Source organism: Rhineura floridana, chromosome 3 (genome assembly GCF_030035675.1).
Source record: "Rhineura floridana isolate rRhiFlo1 chromosome 3, rRhiFlo1.hap2, whole genome shotgun sequence".
Classification (NCBI taxonomy): domain Eukaryota; kingdom Metazoa; phylum Chordata; class Lepidosauria; order Squamata; family Rhineuridae; genus Rhineura; species Rhineura floridana.
The window spans coordinates 133,415,053-133,439,432 of record NC_084482.1 but is presented as its reverse complement, the minus strand read 5'-3'; the positions used below and the strand labels follow the sequence as shown (position 1 = coordinate 133,439,432).

At 42.2% G+C, this 24,380-nt stretch overlaps 1 protein-coding gene across 1 annotated transcript; it reads left to right on the top strand.

The window, feature by feature from the left end:
- Positions 1-20,200, top strand: TNNC1 (troponin C1, slow skeletal and cardiac type). The gene is made up of 6 exons (XM_061617975.1): positions 1-138; positions 12,233-12,263; positions 13,066-13,212; positions 13,647-13,761; positions 18,768-18,904; positions 19,692-20,200. The coding sequence occupies exons 1-6, from the start codon at positions 115-117 to the stop codon at positions 19,721-19,723; spliced, it is 486 nt and encodes a 161-aa protein (XP_061473959.1). The 5' UTR covers positions 1-114; the 3' UTR covers positions 19,724-20,200.
- The last annotated feature ends 4,180 nt before the right edge of the window (positions 20,201-24,380 follow it).

Here is a 24,380-nt window from a genome sequence, read left to right as displayed (position 1 = left end):
GGCAGCATACTATATAAGCAGAGTTTCAAGGGACAGAGAGCTGGCAGCGACCTGAAATTTTGTCTCTGTATAGATTGTCATCTCAACCCAGCACTGGACCAACAATAACTAACCATGGATGATATTTACAAGGCAGCAGTAAGTAATATTTTAATACATTATGATATAAATCTGAGGCTGGGACTTGCTTCTGAGTAAACATGCCTAGGATTGTGCTCTACATATCTTAACAAGGTACAAATAGTAACATTATGTCTAAATCTGCTAATGTTAGTTATGTTGTTGGCTTCATTTTTATCCTAAATGTAACAATAGAGACCCTTTTAAGTTGTTCATATGATGCAGAGATTTGTTATGCAGCATAGGTTTCTCTTCCAAACAAATTTCTTGTACAAATGCACTGAATATTACTTTAATGAACTCTTCAGTGCATTTGTGATAACTTGGTTGTGTGTTATGTCAAAGTCCAAGCTTACATTGTAGCCCAGTCGTATGCAGAATATATGTTTTAGTTTTTTTATTTAAGGGTTTAGGCATGCCTAATTCTGCATAACATTGTACTGATAAATATAATTTCAAAACTATGTCATGTTTGTATTATTATAGCCAATACATTTTATAGGAAATACAACAACAGTAAAGTGATTTATTCTTTATATATTAAAATACAGTTTTTCAGAAGTTGCCATCACAAGCTGCAGGTTTTTTGATTGATTTGGAATTAAACTTCTTTTCTACCCCTAATTATAAACTACAAGGCTGCCTGAGAAGTAATACTAATTTTTGTATTTTTGGTTTTGAACACCACTCTGTAAGACAAATTATAAAGTAAAATGCTGAGTTCAATGAAGAAGAGGACCACAGATTCCAACTGCCTAAATTTCAGGAGAATTTTGATTTTTAGAAAATAAGTCAAAGGGGTAATGAGAAACTAATGAGGATAACAGATACCCTCACTAATTCCATTTTAACTGTGGGAGGAAGAACAGTTCTTGCTATATTTGTATGCTCTGCTGTGGTTAAGACAGTTAATAAGAATCTTAGACAGATGGAAGAAGGATGATTCCTGCCTTGAGCATATCCTGATGAGGGCTAAGCTCCTAAAAGTAGGTTTAAACAACTGATATGTGCTGTGAATAAATAATCCATCAAGGCAAAAGAACGTCTGCAGGTTGTGGACACATTTATTTCTAAAATACAGAAAACCCCTTTGCTAATAAAGAAATATCCAAGACCATAACTTACAATGCTGTGGTATCTGGATTCTGCATTTTCATACCGAGAAAAAGGGGGCACAGTCTGCAAACCACTGAAACTCAGCTGGTGGTCACTGGACTGCAGCGTCTGTCTTTTGAGGATAGTATAACACTATTGAAACCAAGCTCATAAATACATTGAAGTAATTTTGATTGCCAATATCAATTGCAATTTTTATTTTACTTTTATACCTCCTGACTAATTTCTTACCTGATTTGCCCTTATAGCTACAAAAGAAGTCACAATTTTTCCTATGTATTAAAGGCATTCAGTGAATTCTTCAACAGTGACCCCAGAAGCAAAATTCTTGCATTGCCCATTTTGGGCTCCTATGCACCAACAAGATAATTCTTGATGTGTTGCCTTAGCCTAGCTATTTTATTTATATTTATTTTACAACATTTGTATCCCACTCTTTTCCCAAGGAGCTCAAGGCAGTTATTTCATTTTATCTTCCCAACAACCTGTAAGATATGTTAGGCTGAGAGATGTGACTTGTCAGAGGCTGACCAAAGAGACTCATGGTTGAGGGAGGATTTGAACCCAGGTCCCTCTGGTCCAAATGCAATGCTCTTTAATCATGACTTCACATAAAAAGGCAGTAACCAGAGTGTCTCTCTGGAGATGAAATAATTTTATATTAGGCATTAGTTTACTGCAAAGTCCAATAATTTTAAAACATAACTGCTCATGCAGACCAATGGAATCCGGCAGATTTATCACCTTGCCTGCTCACAGCTAAGTTTGGAATGGATTCCAGATGGCAGCACACTGTACAAAGGACATTGCCAGGCCATGTGTCTAGATAAAAGCCTCCAGCGATAAATACCAGTGTCAATCAGCTTCTGTGAACAATCAGAAGTTTTATCTTTCTTACCAGCACCTCAGTCACTAGGGCATAAAAATAGCCAGCATGCCAAAATAGTCAAGATATGTAGGACACACTACAGTGATGAGAGGCATTTGTTTGCTGTCTTCAGTCTCCAGCTATCCTGGGTTTGTTGGTTTTTATTTTATTATTTTTGTCACAGCTGCTCCACTTCCATCAAACAGCTTAGATGCATGGGTTCAGATTTCAGTATGAAATTTTGAACAGAGGTCTTACTGCTATTGTTATCTGTTTCCATAGATTGTCCTCCTCCTCTTCATCTGCCATTCATTTCCTGGAGCCTTCCAGTTCTTTTAAAATAGAATATGCTTAGTAAGATGGATTGTTAATGATCAGTAGTTTTATAGGGCAGTTCTAACCTCATAATAGAAAAAGTGTTTACAGATTGATGTGTGAGCGTCCACTCATTCTGAAGAGATGGTCCAGACAGAAACAGCTGCAGAATACTGATCAGGAATAAAGAAGGTGGAATGCTACAACTCTTTAGTAACATAAAGAAAGCCCAGGAGCTGGAGCCCCTCGGGATTTCCTGGAAACCATGGCTTCCTGGGAACTGCACCTTAGTAATATTGGGCCCACCCATGTAGCCGGTCATACTCTTGACCTTGTGTTTGTCCTGGGAGAGGAGAGAAGTGGTCTGAAGTTGGGAGTGGTTTATTCCACCCCTGTGTCATGGTCAGATCACTACCTGGTAAACATGAACTTCTCGATACCGTGCCCCCTCTGCAGGGGTGAAGGACCTATTAGAATGGTCCGCCCCAGGCGCCTGATGGATCCGGATGGATTCCTGACTGCGCTAGGGGAATTGGAACCTGCTGAAGGTCGCCCGGTCGAAACCCTGGTGAAGGAGTGGAATGATGGGATCACCAGGGCATTAGACCGGGTGGCTCCGAAACGTCCTCTCCCCCTGAATAGAACTCAGCTAGCACCATGGTATACACCGCGGTTGCGTAGACTGAGACAGGAGGTGAGACGACTAGAACGCCGGTGGCGGAAATCCCGCTCCGAAGATGTCTGGACACAGGTTAGAGCTGCAGTAGCTACCTACCAGGTGGCAATAAAGGCAGGAAAGAAGGCTTTCTTTGCTGCCTCTATTGCGTCTGCGGAATGCTGTCCCAGGAGGCTGTTCCAGGTGGTCTGAAGCCTGGTCGGTCCAGTTGCTCAGGAACCCTTGGAACAATCAAAGGCCTCCTGTGACATATTGGCAAAGCACTTCGCTGATAAAATCGAACACTTGCGGAGCTCGATTCCGTGCGCCGTGGATTCAGTGAATGAACCAGAGTTGGCCAGTTGCATGCCGGTAAGTTGGGATCGGTTTCGGCTTCTCCCTTCTGAGGATGTGGACAAGGTGCTTACAACTGTGAAGCCTACCACTTGTCTAACTGATCCTTGCCCATCGTGGCTCCTTATGAGCTGCAGAGAGAAATTGGGCGAGGGGATTAAAGCGGTGGTAAACACATCCTTGAAAGAGGGTGTAATGCCATCAGCCTTCAAGGAGGCAATTGTAAAGCCCATCCTGAAGAAGCCCTCCTTGGATCCCCAAGTTTTCAATAACTTCCGCCCAATTTCAAATCTACCATTTTTGGGCAAGGTCATTGAGCGAGTGGTGGCCAACCAGTTGTCAGCACACTTGGATGAAACGGATTACTTGGATCCATACCAGTCGGGTTTCAGGACTGGTCACGGAACTGAAACAGCCTTGGTCGCTCTGGTAGATGATTTGAGGAGGGCATTAGATAGGGGAGAATTCACCTTTCTTGTCCTCCTCGATCTCTCAGCGGCTTTTGATACTGTCGACCACAGTATCCTTTTACATCACCTGGAGGGATTGGGAATTGGAGGTACTGTATTACAGTGGTTCCATTCCTTTCTCTCCGATAGGTGCCAACAGGTAGCATTGGGGGAGGAGGTTTCAGACCCTTGGCCTCTCAATTGTGGTGTGCCACAGGGTTCTATCCTCTCTCCCATGCTATTTAATATTTATATGAAGCTGCTAGGGACAATCATTAGGAGATTTGGGCTGCAGTGTCACCAATATGCGGATGACACTCAGCTCTATCTCTCGTTTAAATCTTCACCAGAGTCGGCTGTGGAGACCTTGTCCAAGTGCCTGGAATCCGTGAGTGGATGGATGGGAAGGAACAAGCTGAAGCTGAACCCCGATAAGACCGAGGTGCTACTCGTGGGGGATAAGAGAAGGTTGGGAGATGTTGACCTGAAGTTCAATGGGGTGAGTTTACCCCTGAAGGACCAGGTCCGCAGCCTTGGGGTTGTACTTGATTCCAGGCTGTCCATGGAGGCTCAGATTTCGGCAGTGAGCCGGGCAGCCTGGTATCAACTACACCTCATACGAAGGCTGCAACCCTACCTTCCTGTTCATCAGCTCCCACTGGTGGTACACGCCCTGGTCACCTCTCGTTTGGATTACTGTAATGCGCTCTACGTGGGGTTACCCTTGAAAACGGTCCGGAAACTACAACTTATACAAAATGCAGCGGCTCGACTACTTATGAACAGTCGCCGCCGGGATCACATCACACCAGTGTTATTCGATCTACACTGGCTTCCAGTTGTTTTCCGGGCCCAATTCAAGGTGTTGGTATTAACCTTTAAATCCCTATACAGTCTCGGCCCAGTTTACCTTACGGAGCGCCTTCAACGCCACCAATTATGCCGCCCGACAAGATCAGCCACACAGGGCCTTCTCTCAATCCTGCCAACAAAAACAGCTAGATTGGTGGGTACTAGAGAGAGGGCATTCTCAGTGGCGGCCCCCACCCTCTGGAACTCCCTCCCACAAGATCTCCGGCATGCCTCTTCCCTAAATACATTTCGTACAGCCTTAAAGACCTGGCTCTTTCAACAGGCCTTTGGGATCTCCGGGGAGGGATAATTGCTATGAATGAAATGCCTCCTACCCTGTTTTAATATTATTGTCTGCTGCTGTATTGTTCTTATATTGTTTTTATATTGTATCATTGTATTGTATTTTATCATATTATGTTTTAACTGTTGTACGTCGCCTAGAGTGGCCATTGGCCAGATAGGCAACACAGAAATTAAATTTATTTATTTATTTATTTATTTAACACTGCTGCTGCTAGTTCTAGCATTTATTTAGAATCAACTGGCTGCAAGGGGCTTTACAAAGCACAGATGTACACAGTTACTTTCCAGAAGGAGAACCAGACCCTGGGAAGATTTAGAGCGACAAGTACTGCTGGGGATGGTGTAGGGCAGCCTTTCCCAACTAGTGGGCCACCAGATGTTGTTGGACCACAATTCCCATCTTTCCTGACCATTGGCAATGCTGGCTGAGGCTGATGGGAGTTGTGGTCCAACAACATCTGGTGGCCCACTAGTTGAGAAAGGCTAGTACTGTAGGGAGATGTCAAGTGGTGGTGGATCAGCATGTAAGATCAGGCTAGCATTGATGAAGAAAAGCTTTCCCAAAGAAGTTGGTATTGAAGAGCGACAGGGATGTCTCTGATAAGGCTGTTTCAAGCACACAAAGCATCATTGCAAAAGTCCTAAAGACGGGAATGGGAAAAGGAAACAAAGTGACTGAGCAATGGGTGATGTTCCTTTCACTGGGCAAAAGAAAGTGTTGTAGCTCAGTGGTCAAGCATCTGCTTCGCGTGCAGAATGTCCCAGGTTCAATCCCGGGCATCTCTGGGTAAGGCTGGGAGAGATCCCTATCTGAATTCCTGCCAGCCAGTTCAGACAATACTGATCTAGATGGACAAATGGTTTGACATGGTACGGGAAGGGAGCTTTCTAGGCTGAGTATGTGAGAAGCCAAACATAAGACAACAAGAAGAGCCTTGTTGAATCAGACCATGGATCCATCTGGTCTGGGATCCTGTTTCATACAGTGGCCAGTTAGATGCCTCTGGGAAGCCCATGAGCAGGACAAGAAAGCAATAGTCTCTCTAGTTATTGCTTCCACAAGCTTGTATTCAGTGACATATTGTCACTCCACCTGGACATTCTGCATGCCATCATGATGAATAGCCATTGATTGTCACTCAACAGCAACCACACAAGTACAAAGACATGTGTAGGACAGGGGAACAGAGCAGAAGGGTGCATCTTGGTGATACCCAAGGTGGGGCTTGGCAACTACTTGGATATGGGAGGCGGAGTCCAACAGCTGGTTTAAGGCTGTGTGCCCTTCTGAGATGGGAGTGTTGGCAGCATCTCTTAAAAGCAGCTCAGGCATACAGGAGGATAGATATTTTGGTGGAAGGACTGGGGGCTTTCTCCTCACTATGAAAGCAATTGATTGTTATCATTATGGTCTACTGGATAGGTAGAACCTGGGAGAAATTTCACATTGTGTAGATCTGGATTCATTGGATGATGATAGGAAAATGTATGGTTTTCCAGAGGCATATCCTTACCTATATAACATGGAAGATACAATGGCCTTAACATTTCAAAGGGCTTTGAAATCTCCAGTCGGAGATAAGGATAAGTTGGGAGATATAGACCTGGTACTTAATGGAGTAAAATTACCCCTGAAAGACCAGGTCCGCAGCCTCGGGGTCATTCTCGACTCCCAACTGTCCATGGAGGCCCAGGTTTTGGCAGTGAGCCAGGCAGCTTGGTATCAACTTCATCTGATACGGAAGCTGCGGCCCTACCTTCCTGTCCACCTGCTCCCACGAGTGGTACATGCCCTGGTCTCCTCTCACTTAGACTACTGTAATGCGCTCTATGTGGGGCTGCCCTTGAAGACGATCTGGAAATTACAGCTGATACAGAATGCAGCGGCTCGTTTAATTGGGAACTGTCGTCGCCATGATCACATCACACCAGTGTTAATAGATCTACACTGGTTACCAGTTGTTTACAGGGCCCAATTCAAGGTGCTGGTACTGACCTTTAAAGCCCTATACGGTTTCGGCCCAGTTTATCTTAAGGAGCGCCTCCAGCATCACCAATTAGGCCACCTAACTAGATCAGCCACACAAGACCTTCTCTTGATTCCCCCAGCTGAAAAAGCTAGGCTGGTGCGAACCAGAGAGAGGGCATTTTCAATTGTGGCTCCCACCCTCTGGAACTCCCTTCCTTTCGATCTCCGCCATGCCCCCTCCTTGATAGGCTTTCGCCGAGCCTTAAAAACCTGGCTGTTCAGACAGGCCTATGGCACTTCTGGGGAGGGTTAGGTTTTTTATGTTGCTGACCACTTGAAAGAGTGGTGTTTTTAATGGTTGAGTATGTTTTTATTGGTTTTATATTGTATTTTATTGGAAATGTACGTTGCCTAGAGTGGCTGTTAATTCGGCCAGATAGGCGACTAACAAATAAAATTTTATTATTCTTATTATTATTTCAAAAACAAATTCTTGAAAATGGTCACAGAGAAAATAATAAAAAATGCATATAGATTTGTAAGTTTGGCCTTTTGTTACATCCAGATACCAAAGTTCCTTCCTGCCTGAGGAGGCAATAGTCCATGTTGATCTTTGTTTCCCACAACTGAATATCGTGAAGTAGAGTTGCTATTGTTTCTCAGGCAAGTTTCTGTAAGGAGAGAATGTAAACTTTTGGCTAAAGAGTTAACAAACTCCAGCCTTTAGTTGGACCTAGCTAGCCTTGCTCCCTGAAGCAGGGAGTTTGTCTAAGGGAAAGATAGAGCAAGATCTTTGATCTGACTCAGGTATTGCTTCATAGAATGGACATTATAGATCCTATACATCTACAGCATGTAAGAAAGTGCTTGCGCTCATTCTATAGCGAGGGCATGATTAAAACAATGTTCTCTGTGCTCTTTTTAATAAACCTACCATCTTAGTTAAAGTAATGCAATGTGTTTTGATTTGGATAGATCAGAACCAGTATATCTCACCCCATGTTATTGTCTTGGGCTTCTCAGCCAATCTACCGAATGATTGTCAATCCTTCAGGGAGTTGGGTGGGCAGGGATTGTGACCTGGCAGAGTGATGCCTTGGTACCTCAGTCAGATCTCTTCACACAAGATATTTTAAGAGTCCTAATGTTCTGTAAATTTAATAGGTGGCAGCAGCTATTAATTTGTTGGAATATTTTAGGCAGAGCTTGGAAAAGTTACTTTTTTGAACTACAACTCCCATCAGCCCAATCCAATGGCCATGCTGGCTGGGGCTGATGGGAGTTGTAGTTCAAAAAAGCAACTTTTCCAAGCTCTGAGGGTAGGTTTAGAAAGAGGCATAGAACCACAGGATAGTACAGTTGGAAGGGGGCTATAAGGCCATTCCTACCCCCTGCTCAATGCATATCTAAGGCAATTTATTTCCATGATCCTGAGACATCTAGCTCTCTGCTGAGTTGTGGCCAATAACTGGAAAAGGAGAATTCATAAACTGCTATGACAATAGATTCTGAGAAATAATAGTAATTCAAGAAGAGTAACCATGTATACTATGGAGATATAGCTCTATCACAGTAAATTTATCAATAAACAAAGCAGAACATTTATCTAATATTGTCATGGCTCTACTCAGTGAATCAGACATGGCCTCCAAAGAGAAGGAGACATTGTGTCTGGACCCTAAGAACATAAGAAGACCTCTGCTGGATCAGGCCCAAGGCCCTTAGCCAAACAAATGCCTATGGGAAGCCAGCAAACAGGACTTGAGCACAACAGCAATCATTACATTTGTGATTCCCAGCAACTGTTATTCAAACTCAGAGGATGCATCGTCCAACACCAGAGGTAGTACATAGCAATAACAGCTAGTAGCTATTGATAGCCTTATCCTTCATAAATTTGTCTAATCCCTTTTGAAGGCCATCCAAGTTGGTGGCCATCACTACATCTTGTGGAAATGAATTCATAGTTTAATCTTAACACTGCCCCACATACCAGTGAATAAATGGCTCCTACAGAGAACATGTATGACTTGGCCAAACTAATGGCCCAGTCTGACGAGTAACAAGCCTGTAGTAGTGGTGGGGATGGCATCTCTGGGTCTGAATGTGAACCCAGAGGCAGAACTCTGCTCCCCCCCTCAAGCTGTCATAACAATCTGAAAGTCTACCCTGGAGACCACAACACCCAACCCTGCTCACTAAAGGACACTAGAGGGCCAATCAAGAGTCTCTGTCAATCATACAAGAACAAGGCTTTGATCACAAGCACAGGCCTTTTAATGAGACGTTCCTTTTTTGGGGAAGGCAGAGTCTGGCTAGGTCTGCAGTATGGGGTCCAGTATATAATAAGTACTTCAGTCTGACTCTTAACTTCATTAGAACAAGTTGCCAGCCTCATAGCTCTGTGAGGTCCTTATCCAGGCAAACCAGCTACCTGTTCTCAGGTACCTGCTGTAATGATTGCTGCTCTCCTTTGGGTTCCATATTGCTAGGCCATATATTTGTCTTGCCCTTGAGGACAGAATAGCACGACTACAAATAGAAATTGGAATTAGAACTAACAGGGCACTATTTCAATTCATAGAATCATAGAGTTGGAAGGGGCCTTGTAGGCCATCGAGTCCAACCCCCTGCTCACAGCAGGAAATCCACAGCTAGAGCATTTCCCGCAGATAGCTGTCCAGCCTCTGCTTGAAGACATCCAGCGAAGGGGATCCTACCACCTCCCTAGGCAGTCGGTTCCATTGCCGAACTGCCCTTACTGTCAAGAAGTTCCTTCTAATGTCCAATCTGAATCTGTGCTCCTGCAACTTAAAACCATTAGACCTAGTCCTACCCTCTGGGGCAGCAGAGAACAAATCTGTACCCTCCTCTATGTGACAGCCCTTCAGGTACTTAAAGAGTGCAATCATGTCACCCCTCAGCCTTCTCTTCACCAGACTGAACATGCCAAGTTCCTTCAACTTTTCCTCAAAAGACTTGTTCTCCATACCGGCTATCATCCTCGTCACCCTCTTCTGAACCCGCTCTAACTTGTCTATATCTTTCTTAAAATGAGGCGCCCAGAACTGAATGCAGTATTCCAGATGAGGCCTGACTAATGCAGAATATAGTGAGACTATTACTTCCCTTGACCTGGAAACTATAGCTCTGTTTATACATCCCAAAACCACGTTTGCCTTTTTTGCCGCAGCATCACACTGCTGGGTCATGTTCAACTTGCGATCCACTACAGTTCCAAGGTCCTTCTCACACATACTACTGCTAACCGGGTATTTCCCATCCTGTACCCGTGCATTTTGTTTTTGTGGCCTAAATGCAGAATCCTGCATTTGTCTTTATTGAATGTCATTTTATTAATTTCAGCTCAATTTTCTAGTCTATCCAGGTCCCTTTGGATTTTATTCCTGTCTTCCATTGTGTTAGCTATCCCTCCCAGTTTCGTATCATCCGCAAACTTCATAAGGCTTCCCTCCACCCCATCATCTAAGTCATTGATAAAAATGTTGAAAAGTATCGGCCCCAGGACAGAACCCTGTGGCACTCCACTCAAAACCTCCTTCCAGTCTGAAGCAGAGCCACCGACGACCACTCTTTGAGTACGGTTTTCTAACCAGTTGTGAATCCACCTGACAGTATTTCCATGTAGTCCGCATTTGACGAGTTTGCTAATCAAAAGGTCGTGGGGGACTTTGTCAAACGTTTTGCTGAAATCTAGATACATGACATCTACAGCATTTCCACCATCTACTAAGCTAGTAACCCGATCAAAAAAAGAGATGAGATTAGTTTGACAGGATTTTTTCTTGACAAACCCATGCTGGCTCCTACTAATAACAGCATTGTCATCTAGATAGTTGCCAATGGACTCTTTTATTATCCGTTCTAATATCTTTCCCGGTATTGAAGTCAGACTGACTGGCCTGTAATTCCCCGGATCTTCTTTTTTACCCTTTTTAAAGAGCGGGAAGACGTTTGACCGTCTCCAATCCTCCGGCACCTCTCCCGTTCTCCAGGATTTCTCAAAGATGATGGTTAAAAATGATTGCCATATATATATTTATAGTCATATCACCAATATCACTTTTACGAAATTAAAAGGATCTTTAAATAATAAAAAGCAGATCTTTTAGCATAATTTAACCTTGAGTAGCCCGATAAGGTTCCCAAACTAACAGTTTTGTCCCTTTCTTTATCATGTGCATCGTCATTTCTGACATACTGTTTTACAGTCTGAATTCAACCTTAACCTTATACTTCACATACACACCCAAAAGTATGCATAGGGCAAGGCTGGTCAAAAACTGGAAATATCTGGCTACTTTTATTTGTTTCATGACTTTGTTAGTGATTTTTGCATGTTGCATTGGTCTTATGAATTGATGGATGCCAATTAGCTTCCCTGCCTCCAGAAAAGAAAGTTGAACCAGGATATGGTGGGCTGAGAATTGAATGTGCATGGAAGTATTCACAAGGCTGATTAAACATTACAGAACCTACCCCCCCCCTAAAAAAAGCCAGCAGGTATTGACTTCAGTACATGGCAAATACATTCTACAAATTAACATTTAGTATCATTAAAGGAGATGCTGACTAAATCCTATGAGAAAGCAACCAGATGAATGAGACTTACAGCTTTCAGGTAGATGAAGACGTGAATGAATGAATGAATGAATGAATGAATCTTTATTTTTACCCCGCCCTTTTTCCAAAACTGGAACTCAGGGCGGCTTACAAATAAAAACTACACGTAGGTAAAAAAACATACAAAAATATACAATTAAAATAGAATTAAACTATTCGCGACATTAAAAACATGAAACATACACTTAAGATACTAAGACAATTTAAAACATTAAGAATAGGACCATAGAACAATACAACAGACCTTATGAGGCCCTATAGATGTGCTGTCTATTAAATACAATACTCTGGGAGAATGAGAAAGTATGCATCAAGAGAGGAAAAGTTTACAAACAAGCAACAACAAATTTTGTAGTGTGTGTATTTGGGTGCATTTTGGTTCATATCACAGCAGTTGGTGGAAGGTGAGATGTTTTGCTTTAAGTCCTTAATATCTATCTGTCTGTCTGTCTGTCTATCTAATCACTGTGATATTCTACTTGACTGAACTAACAGGATGATAAATGCACAATTATACTGTACATTATTATATTAATTAATTAATATTGAATTAGTATTGAATAGAGTCTTTATTTTAATAACAGGTTGAGCAGTTGACAGAAGAACAGAAAAATGGTAAGTATACGGCATTTATCTTCCTAGTTATTTCAAAAAGAAGGCAATTTGCCCCATTCTTGACCTGTTGTTGTTATGTGCCTCCAAGTCGACTACGATTTATGGCGAGGCGACCCTATGAATTAGTGACCTCCAAGAGCATTTGTCATGAACCACCCTGTTCAGATCTTGTAAGTTCAGGTCTGTGGCTTCCTTTATGGAATCAATCCATCTCTTGTATTGAAAATTAATCAATATGCAAAATACAATAGATGGATCCAGAGTTCCTGTGTGCATAATAAGTAGATGACTCCCTGCTTCATTTCCCCCTTGGCACCACCCCCTACCCTGAAAATGGTCCATCAAGACTTGAGGGGACTCTGCTGGAGGGGATGGACTGTGGAGTGGGAGACTGAGGGGGAAGGGGAAGTCCTCAAAAATCTGGTGAGGAAACCAACTTCTGCTAGTCCTATTACACATACTGAACTCTAGATACAAACCAATATATATACGTCCTAGTTTTGCAGAGATGATAAAAGCTCAACAAATCCTGATTATTAGCTAATAGCTACTGTTACATTGAATGCTTTCAACCATCTGTAAAATGATGGCAGTCTGGAATGCGCTGCATGCCCTTTAAACTGTTACTTCATTTATAAAATGGAAGGGACTTGGGACAACTAATCTGCCATAATTTGAAGAGAGAAGCAGAAAGCTGTGAAGCATTTTTTGTCTATCATAGTCGGAAAATCTGCTGTAGGCTTTGGAGCCTTCTTATTGTTGAATTCAGTGTGACAAATCCTGACTTAATCTCTCCCTCCAGAATTCAAGGCTGCTTTTGATATCTTTGTCCTGGGTGCAGAGGATGGGTGTATCAGCACAAAGGAGCTGGGAAAGGTGATGAGAATGCTTGGGCAGAACCCTACACCTGAGGAGCTGCAGGAGATGATTGATGAAGTAGACGAAGATGGTGAGCTATTCCTTCCAGATGGTTAGGAGGATCTGGAAAGAAAAGTTTAAATATAGTAACACATTTTTTGTACAGAGGAGTGTGGAGGAGGAAAGAGTAGGAGTTGACCGATGTCCTTTGATATACACCATACATCACAGTTTCCTGAATCCTTTTGGATTCAAGGGATGGATAACAGGAAGAACAGCTAACAATGCAAGTGACAGCAATTTGCACACACACACACACACAAACACACACACACAGAGAGACAAATTGTCTAAACTGAAGGAAAAACTAACCACAATCAACTTACAATAGTTACAAGATATAGCATCTTACAATAGTAATTGGTTTTTCTTTTTAACCATGTTTTGAAATCTAAAATAATATTTCTGGGGAAATGTTCAAGCTGAGAGATCAGTTACCTTGGTGGTTTTCTTTTTCATTGACAGGCAGTGGCACTGTAGATTTTGATGAGTTCTTAGTTATGATGGTCAGGTGTATGAAAGATGACAGCAAAGGAAAATCAGAAGAAGAACTTTCCGATCTCTTCAGAATGTTTGATAAGTAAGTACCTTGGTAAACATTTGTTATGGACCTAGAGAGTGATCTAGTGGCATCAGAATGCTTCTCACATTAAAACCTAGTCCTGGGTGACTACTAATATGCAAATACAGATACAAGGTCACTAGCTTTCATAGTCCATCTTTGCTGTGACAGCTGCCACTGCTAGGGATGGGGGAGAAATTCAATTCAGTTCACATTTAAAGGCAAGCCTATCAAATCTGCACTTTTGAAAACAATACATGAACTGAAACACAGCCATCCTGCCAAATTTGCACTTCTCCAAATTTCGCAATGCATTTCTTCAGTCAAGTAATGTGTACCAAAATGTGTATACTAGGATAAAGTATCCATAAAAATACATGTATTAGTGAAAATAATGTACAAAAATGCCTTCTATTACAGAAAATTACTTTGCAATAATGTGTATATTAAGACAAAATTGTATGCAATAATGTGTATATTAGCAGAAATATGCACTAAAATGTTGAATTTTCATGAGGACTTTAGGAAAAAAAGATTAGGAAATGTGGAGAACTGAATTTAAGATTGGAAAAATGAGAGAAACCAAAATTAACAGATTTTCCTATCCCTAGCCGCTACTTGACATATATTTAGATCCAGGCTGTTAAAGATGTACATGAGGAACATTAAATCTATATGTCATTTTCTTATTTAACATGGGGCTTTCTATCCTCCATCATCCTACTCTTAAGCAATATTCTCTACGAGCTCATTCATATGTTATGCTATCAGGATGGGCTTCGATTCTCTGTGACATCTTTCAGAGCTGCTCCAGTAATGCAGGGATGAAAAAGTCACGTGGGTGAGGCCAATGTGTGGCCTGCTCCAATGCTGAGCCGTGTCATTGGCCCTGCCCATGTGGTTCTTTCATTCGTATACAAACAGAATGGCATACAAAGAATTCAGGCAGTCATATAGTAACATGCCCTCTGTAAGGTTGAATGAAATGGGTTGATGAGGCTTTTATGTAGGCCTTCTGAATTTCTGATGCAAAACTCAGGAAGATTCCTACTTAACAAAAGAACATAAGAAGAGCCCTGCTGGGTAAGGCCAAAGGCCCATCTAGTCCTGTATCTTGTTCTCACGGTGCCCAACCCAGTGCCCATTTGCTTATGGGAAGCTTGCAAGCAGGACCTGAAGGCAACAGCACTCTCCCTACTCGTGATTCCCAGCAACTGGCATACAGAGGCATACTCCCTCCAGCAGTGGAAGCAGAATATATTGATCATAGTTAGTAGGTATGGATAGCTTTATCCTCCATGAATTTGTCTAATCCTCTTTTAAAGCCATTCAAGTTGATGGCCATCAGTGCTTAAGAATAATAGGCCATACATTCAGTCCTCTAAGAAAATTAAAGAAACTTGGAAGGAATATATTTCTCAAGACTGCACTGTTCAAGTTTATATGTTACAGGCTGAAAAAGAGCAGGCAAGATACTTGGAATGGCAAAGCCTTCCATTTACCTAAAGCTTGGCTTCTAGTGAAAAACATTTGTTTCTGTGTTTTCATCAAGGCTGCAGCTACAGTCCTAATCCTACTTAACCTGGGAGTAAGCCACATTGAACTCAGTAGGACTTACTTCTGAATATTCATGGTTAGGATTGTGAGTGGGCTACATTCATGGAATCATAGACGCTTCTAGTAGCAAAACTTTCCGTTTTATAAGAATTAAATATTTTGATTCAGAGCGAGGACTTTTGGAGTGTTCAAGATAAAAAGGGTTTTCGTGATAAAAAGGGGTGTCTATATGCTGATTATACATAAGGGTATGGAAATCTAATTGGAGAAATAATTCATATTCACCAAGAATTATTTGCATAGCTTTCAGACAGAACAGGACAGCATGATCCAAGAGAAGCGATGATTCTGTGACACCTGGAGGACTCACAGCAGATAACATTTAGGCTTGCAATCCTATATCCACTTAGCTAGGAATAAACCCCATTAAACTCAATGGAGCTGAATTCTGAGTGGACATGTAAAGGACTGTACTGTTAAAATATTAAAGCATAAAATATAATCTCAGTTTTTAATTTTTAAATGTTTTATTTGTATTCTACCCTCCCCTAGATATAAAGCCTAAATGTTACATATAGAACTTTCACTTTTTTATAGTCTTATACTAATAATATTTAACATTTATTTAGCACAAATATTTCTGTTTTTCATTTCAAGTATTTTTATCCTGCTTTTCAACTTCCAATGTGGCTCAGAACAGCAACATTAAACATCAACATAGACGTAAAATAAAGCCATAAAACCAGTAAAAATCATCAAACAGGAACAGAACTAAAACATCCATTAAAAATTCAGAAGAACAGAATTGTCTTCACTTGACACTAAAAACTAATAAAGCAGGTGCCAGTTCAGTGTCCCTTGGGAGAACATTCCAGAACTAGGGTGCCATCACTGAGAAGGCCCTGTTTCCCAGTCATTCGCTTCAGAAGGTAGGAACAAATTAATACTTTATATTTCTAGTGAAGTCTAGATCAGCCTTTCCCAACCTTTGGGTCCCCAGATATTGCTGGACTACAATTCCCATCATTCCTGACCATTGATCATGCTGGCTGGGGCAGATGGGAGTTGAACAACATCTGGGGACCCAAAGGTTGGTAAGGCTGGTCTAGACTTTGTCAAGTGTTGGGAAGTTTATGCTCCACAAGTTTAGAGAAGCCTCCAAGAATGTCAGTCTCTGCCAACTGAGTGAAATAGTTTATGGCTACAGTAAAGTAATTAGCAGATAATGACCAGCAGCCAGGCCATAAATCTGTCACTTGAATTGAGGAAAAGAGGCCTGCAACTACAACAAGCATAAATACCCAGTGGGAAGAGCCAAGAGAGAGTAGAACAGACGAGACCTTGGGAGTCCAAAGTCAAGGTAGCTGAGATGCACGTAGGCAGGGCAGGGCCGAAGACATGGGATCACAAGCCAAGCAGGCTATGAGGTGACAAGGAAGGTTGACGTTATTTCCATCAAGAGCCCCAACCACTCACAGCTTTTTAAGCTTAGTGTCTGAGGCCAGGTGTTTGCAATCTGCCTTCCCTCTTTCAAGAGCTTGTGGATCTTAAATGGACAGACTGCCTCTGTTGTTCCAACACCTGTTAGCGTCTCCTCTCTGCTGGGATCAGCATAGCTTCTTGGTCACTCTCTGAATCTGACAGGATGGCTCCAGCAGGGTCCTGCTCCTTGTCTGAGGGTAAAGGGTCTTGAGCTGCCTCTCAGCTCATCCCTTTTGCTGGGCCTGAAATCTCCCACTCCCCTTCATCTGTTGAGCCCTCTGAGGGAAGCATGACAAAGAACACCTTTCTGTGAGCTGTTTTCAAAGACAGCCCCACATACAGTGTGTTACCTTAATCAAGCCTTGATGTCACCAATGCATCTGTCACTGCAGCTAAGTCAACTGCTTCCAGGAACAGGTGCAGCTGGTAGATCAGTTTGAGCTGGCCAAAAGCACTCTTGGCTACTGCAGCCATCTGCAGACCTGCTCTTTCAAGGGAAGTGTGACCCTGTCCAGAACAGGTTGCAGCCCTATCCCTGGTGCAGCTTTACCCTTGACCAGCAATGCTTCCAACTTGTCTGGATTAAGTTTCAGTTTGTTAGCCCACATCCAGCCCTTCACAGTCTCCAGACAGTGGTTTAGGATGAGCACTCCCTCCCTGCAACCAGATAGTGGAGAGAAACAGAGCTGTGTGTCATCAGCATATTGATGACATTGTACTCCAAATCTCCAGATGATCTTTCCCAGAGGTTTCATATGGATGTTAAAGAGCATGGGTGACAGAATGGAACCCTGGAGGACCCCATAGGCCAACAGCCAGGAGTTCAAGTAGTATTCTCCCAGCACCACTTTCTGGGACCTGTCCGCCAGCTAGGACTGGAGCCACCATAAAATGGTGCCTCTGAATCCCATCCCAGCTAGACAGCCCAGAAGGATACCATGGTCAATGGTATCAAAAGCTGCCAAAAAGTTCAGCAGCACCAACAGGGATGCACTCCCCCTGTCTGATGCCCAGTGTAGGTCATCAAGCAGGGTGACCAAGGCAGTCTCTGTCCCATGACCAGGACTGAAACTTGATTGGAAAGGATCTAGAAAATACAATTTATCCAAGAAAACATGGAGCTGACCAGCCACTACACCTTCTCAATCACCCAGCCCAAAAAGGAGAGATTAGAGGCTGGGCGGAAGTTGTGTAGGTCAGTAGCCTCAAGGTTATGAAAGGATAAATTATGGCCACCAGGTCCGAATCGGAAAGAAGGATAAGGCTATTAGCCACAATGGCTATATTCTGCCTCCACTATCTGAGGCAATATGCCTCTGAATTCCAGTTGCATGGAACTACAAGTGGGGAGAGTGCTGTTGGACTTAGATTCTGCTTGTAGACTTCCCATGAGCAACTGGTTGGCCACTATGAGAACAGGATGCTGGACTAGATGGGCCTTTAGCCTGATCTAGCAGGGTCCTCTTATATTCTTAAGGTAAAGCCTATCTCAGCAGGTGAAGTTGTTAAGAAAAAAACAGCTGGCCACTGTTGCCACTGGAACTTTTAAACCAAAAGATGCAATCAAAGATACCACAGTTACATATCAGTGGTGATGGGTGTCCATGTTTCGTCTCCCTCCACTTCATGTCAAAAGACTTCCTGATCATTGTTATCTTCAATGTGCTTGGATTTCCCCCCCACTCACATAGGCCAGCTGTTAAGTAGAACCCAAAACCTCCGAGACTTTAGACAGAGATGAATTTTGTACATATGTATTTAACAGCTCTACTGATTATCACTCAGCTGCTTGCAACTCCTTACTTTGTAAATCTTCAGACTCTCACAAACCCTGCATGATCATCTCTTGAAATACAAAGATTAATTTCATGGAATGCCCTTTTAGCTGCTTTCATGATGTATCACAGAGAATGTGATCCTTGGTGAGAATAAACAGCTAGGTGAATAGAATACTTCCTTTTTTGAGCTCTCCCGTCTTTTCACAGAAATGCAGATGGATACATAGACCTGGACGAACTAAAGCTCATGTTGCAGGCTACAGGAGAAACTATTACAGAAGATGATATTGAGGAACTGATGAAGGATGGAGACAAAAATAATGACGGCAAGATTGATTATGATGGTAAATATCTCTCTTTGTGTGTGTAATTTTGCATATAAATCATAGCAAGAACTGCACTGCTCTGAGATGGTAACTACCATAAAAAGAAACAGAGGATAGACACAGACACACACAGACATTCACACACATAAATTCAGAGCCACGCTTTACAGACCAAAGGAAGTCTTTCCAGTTAAATAAAGAAGGATATCCTCAGGTGCATTGGAGGATGCATTGGTTGGTCTCTGGATCAAAATGCATTATCTTTTGTGCACTGCACCTCTTTCTTCTTGTCAATTCTTCATAGTCCGTATTTTATGCATTGGTATCATTTTCCGTATACAAAATTAGTTTTTGATAATCCTTCAAAAAAAAAAAAAAAGCAAAACAGCATGTCCCATAGTAACAGTCATAGTCCAACGAAGAGTTAAGCATGTTTTGGTCCATTAAAATCAATAGTCCTAGGCATGCTCAACTCAGTCTTGGATTGTAGCCATTGTTTGCTTGAAAACGTGGTTTGAGGAATGATTATAGGGCAATTTTGGCCTAGTGAAAGCATTAAAACAGACTAAAAAGGCATAGCCCATGTCTGATGTATGACAGTTGATACACAGATAGCCCTTGGATGAGTGCAGCTCATTCTGTCGGTCAAGAGTCCTGTGGGAAAGAGGAATCAATGGTAAGGAACCACACTTGTGAAGCAGCGCACACATAAGATGGGAAGGGAAAGAAGTGGCAAGTGAGATCCCCCTAGTTCTCCAACCATTATCTCATTAAACAAACAACTTTCATTTCCTTTCTTTGACAGAATTTCTGGAGTTTATGAAAGGTGTTGAGTAAACCTGAGATCTCTGAAAAAGCAGCCTCGTCTTTTGGAGACCTCCAGTTTTGTCTTGTGCCAATTTCATCAGTTCTATTTTCCTTACCGCTTGCATGAAGTCATGTACTGAACATGGTGAACATCAGAAAAGCATGGCCCATCTCTTAAATGCTTCAAAAAGCCTTCCTATTGATACTCATTGAGTCAGGTTATTGCAATCCTTTTGTGTGTTATTGGTTTCAGTGTTTGTTATTGGTTTCAGTGGTTACAATGTGTCCCTCAAAGTATGGGTTGTACAGGTTACAATGAAAAATGAGGCCTGAATGATTACTGAATTCTTAAATAACTCAACACAAATTCTGATTTATCAGTGGAGAATACCATTTCTTCCTTCCTGTACCTCATCCTCTGCCAATGTCAAGTGGTATATAAAAATACAGTGTGTACAAAAATAAGATTTCTTTTTGAAATACTAATAAAATTATTTTAAAACCAAAGTGGTGGTTGTTGGTTTTGCAGAAGCCTTCCACCATGTCTAGCTGCCACGCATATTTATCAAAAGAAGTTCATTTCAAGTTTGGGTTTACACTTATACATATATACACTGCTTAAAGTTTTTTTTAATTAAGTGGTTTATACATTTTTCTAAATAAACAAGCAAACAAATATACCCCCAGTGCAGCTTACCAATCAGCAACCATCATAAAAAACACAAGCCAGCCCCAGCCTTCACAGCTTACAATCTAAAAGACATGTCACAACAGGGATAAAGGAGTGGGGGTGGAAGAGGGGGGAAAAGCAATCTCAGATAACAAAGTTATAGCCTTTATAATGACCAACTGAGGTACAGTAGTAAGAATTCAGGTAGCCTGATGGAATGGCTGCTGCTAAGTGACAGTTGAAACCGAGCCAAAGGCAGATGGGGCCTTGTCCAGCAAACTTGTTCCATCTATGCAAGGATTTCTGTGTGCACAATGGAACCTCCTCCTCTCCTCTCCCCCTGCACCCTCTAAATCTGTTCTGGGAGTTCCCAAATCTCCAGAGCAGATTTGGGAAGGGCATGGGGTGTACATGGGGAGAGGAGAATGGGAAGAAATTCCATTACCCAAGTGAAAATCCTTGCACTGACTGAGTGTGTTGGATACTGCCCATGGTCTCTAGAATAGACCTCCTTCCCTTCCCTCCCTCTGCTCTGCAGCCTGATGGAATTGCTAGTAGATCCATCTGGACAGCATTATCTGAGATTCTCAGAATGAGAATGAGATTCTCTGCACCTAGAACAAGCTTCTGTCTTGAGTCTGGCTATAGGAATCTATTTTAAACAAAATAATAGATGCACCTTCAGAAAACACAAAACTGGAAGAGAGGAGCATTTTTTAAAATGCTTAAAAATACAGATGAATGGGTAGAGATGACTCATTTTTTTTAGTGGCCCTTAGGCAAGGGGTCTTCAGTAGGCTCCCTCCTCCTCTCCAAGGCACTCCTGCCTGCTTGCTTGCACTCTTCTTCTGAGGTAAATCTGCACACCCATGTAGAGGGAGTTGATGCTCCATCTCCTCACTCATGCCATTGCTTGCATGCTCCAAGATCATGTGAACAGGAAGCAATAGCAAGGATGAGGAGTAGGAGAAGCTGCAGATAATGGCAACAGGCCCCCTCCAGGAATGTGGGCCTCAGCAGATGCCCAATGTTGCTTTTCTCTTACGCTGGCCCTGTGAATGTGGAGATGAGAGACTCAGTTCATATTTCCCAACACTATTCTTCTCTGGAGAATCATATATTTGTGTTTGTTTATAAAAGATTCGCATCTATATTTGAGGGTTGTTGTGCATCACTACCACCTCTGAAGCATAGCATATTAGCTAAAGATTTATCTTCCTTTAAAACGAGAGCCAATATTCTAGAAAAAAAGATGGCAGACTTAAAAGACTGCAGGGTTCTACCACCTATTTCCAAGCCCTAGAGCAGGCTGCATAACATCATTATGCAAGTACTAGCATTCTCATGGACTTCAAAAGAGCTCACATTAATTTATAATTTGGCTAGATCCTAAATGACACTGAGCACTAAAGATTAGATTCCCATTTACGCTAAAACTGCCAAAGAGGCATAATATATAAAAACAAACTTGCTTCCAGGAGATGTGTCTTTCTAATAGTTTGGGCCCAGGGCTGTTAAATGTATTATATACATCCTTTCCCCAGGCATAGAAAATGGGATGCAAATGAACACGGCGTTAGTGTGTCTGGTAGAGAGTGCCTATTTTGAGAGACATAATGGGAGAATTATGAGAGATTATTATCCTTCGCACAGAGATCACTTCTTGCAAACACAATGGAAAGATGAATCATTCTCTGTTTTCTTCCAACTCCTCAACGTTCCTTGGACCCAACGTGATATGTAATGCCATTACCTGCTTGGATCAGGCCAGTGAAAAGAAACACAAGTTTGGTCTGGGCAGGCTCATGATCCTTGGTATGCTTCTGGCATCATTATTATACTAACAATCAGGCACACATTTCTCAGGATTCCCATTAATTATGCTGTGGTGAACTTCTCAGTTGCGGACATGTGCAGCATGGTCACTGGACTCTGTCCCACCATGGATGCTAATCTGTATTACTTCGAAAGCAAGCCATTCTCTATCTTCCAAGGCTTCTGCATTGCTCTCTTTGGAAAGTGATTGCTGGCTACCCCCTCCCCCAACTAGAATTCTATGAAGGTTCTGTTGCATATATAATAGAGCAGTCTGTATGTCTGTATGTGTATACACCCCACATTGCATGCATAAATAGAAATCAGTGTGTCAGACATGGGAAATCAATGTTGGTATTGGACATGGGACAATCTGGCAGCTATAGTGAAGAAACAAATAATGACAAAAGTCAGAATGGATATTGTAACTGCTTGGTTTTTTTTCTGTACAAACAAATTGATAGCCATGGTCAGTTTGAGAAAGTTTGTTCCAAATCCAAAATGCAAATATGTATTTTGACATTTCCATTTCAATTTTTGGGGAATTCCCAGAAGGCAAGTAAAGGTTTTGTTAAGCTCTAGATGCTAGAGTCTAGTATCAAAGTAGCTCTGTACCTAAACTCCACAGCATATACTAAGGGATGGGGTCTGAATTGGAAATGGAAACTCACTCTTGAATGTTCTGGATATGCCATATCTGAACTTCAGGTACCATTGGAGTGAAAGGTTTTAGTGGTTGCGTAGTGTCAGGATGTTTTAAATTTGGGTTTTTCATTAGTTATCACAAAGATGAAAGGGACAGATCTGGGGGGGGGGAGCTCACAGCATCCATCTCCTTCCTTTTCACAGCCACCTCCTAGACATCTCTGCTGGTATGTGGGCTGAGGCAAGCTCAAGAGTGAAAAATCCTCCTGCTGTGGCATGAGATGAAAAAAAGGACAGAGTGTCAGCAGCTGGCTGGGAAGTCCCAGGCCCAGTACAAGATTTTTCTGAAAGTGAGGGAGGGACCCAACAGCAAAAACAGACAAAAAACCCAATATACTCACACATGGCCTTTCTTAGGAGGAAAAAAACAGAGGGTACAGATTTAGGTAAATTTTGCATATGCTAATATATGAAAATTTAGAAATGATTCCATTATAGCAATACAATATATCTCACTGTAGCAGGGTAGATTGTCAACAGGTGACCTGTTTGCCTGTCCAGAGACAACTTCAAGGTCCCTTCTTATAGTTCCTTATCTTTAAATTGGACTTGGACTAGCCAGCCCTTCAAGTAGAGGATACCTTCAAACGGAGGACTCTGCACTGGAGCGGTTAAGGTTGCAGACCTACACACCTAACCTAGGATTAAGTCCCATTGAACTCAGAGGGATTCACTTCTGAGAAGACTTCCATAGAATTAAATTCTAGGAAAACGAACTGTGACCCATGAGACTGCTGGTTCCAAATTTCATCTCCACCACAAGTATACCAGGTGGCTTTGGCCAAGCCACTGTTTCTCAGCCTCTGCCTGAGCTCCTCATCTATGATGACCAGCCCATCTTAGAAGGTTGTTTTATGGATCAGTGAAATACTATTTGTGAAGTGATTTGAACACTGAGAGTTCTATATAAGTAATGACTATAACCATCATCATAATCAGCAATCCCTGTGGACCTTCCTGGATACACTTGGAAAAGTCATTACCTCATGCCCTTCGTTTCTCTGGGTCCAGTAAGGCATGAATAAAATGTTGGATTCCCTATACTAGGTTCACATTCACACTATATATTCACGAATAGGCAAAAAACCTTGCGGTTTAAGAACGTACCTATAGCCCACAGATATTTCTATCAAACTTTAAAAAGCAGGGAAATTGGGCAGCTATAGTGAATGCACCAGGGGAGCAGGAGACCTGACCTCCTCTCTGAAATATTGTACTTGTCGAGCCCAGAGCTTGGAAAAGTTACTTTTTTGAACTACAGCTCCCATCAGCCTAATCCAGTGGCCATGTTGCCTAGGGCTGATGGGAGTTGTAGTTCAAAAAAGTAACTTTTCCAAGCTCTGGTCGAGCCCCAGCTCTCTCTGGAAGGGCAGGGAGGGGGAAGGCATGAGTTGCAGACGCCTCAACTGCCAGAAGGCGCGGAAGATCCAGCTCTTGTTGTGTCTACTCCAGACATTAGGGAAAGGAGTGTGTTAGATGCTCCGCCAATTCCCACGG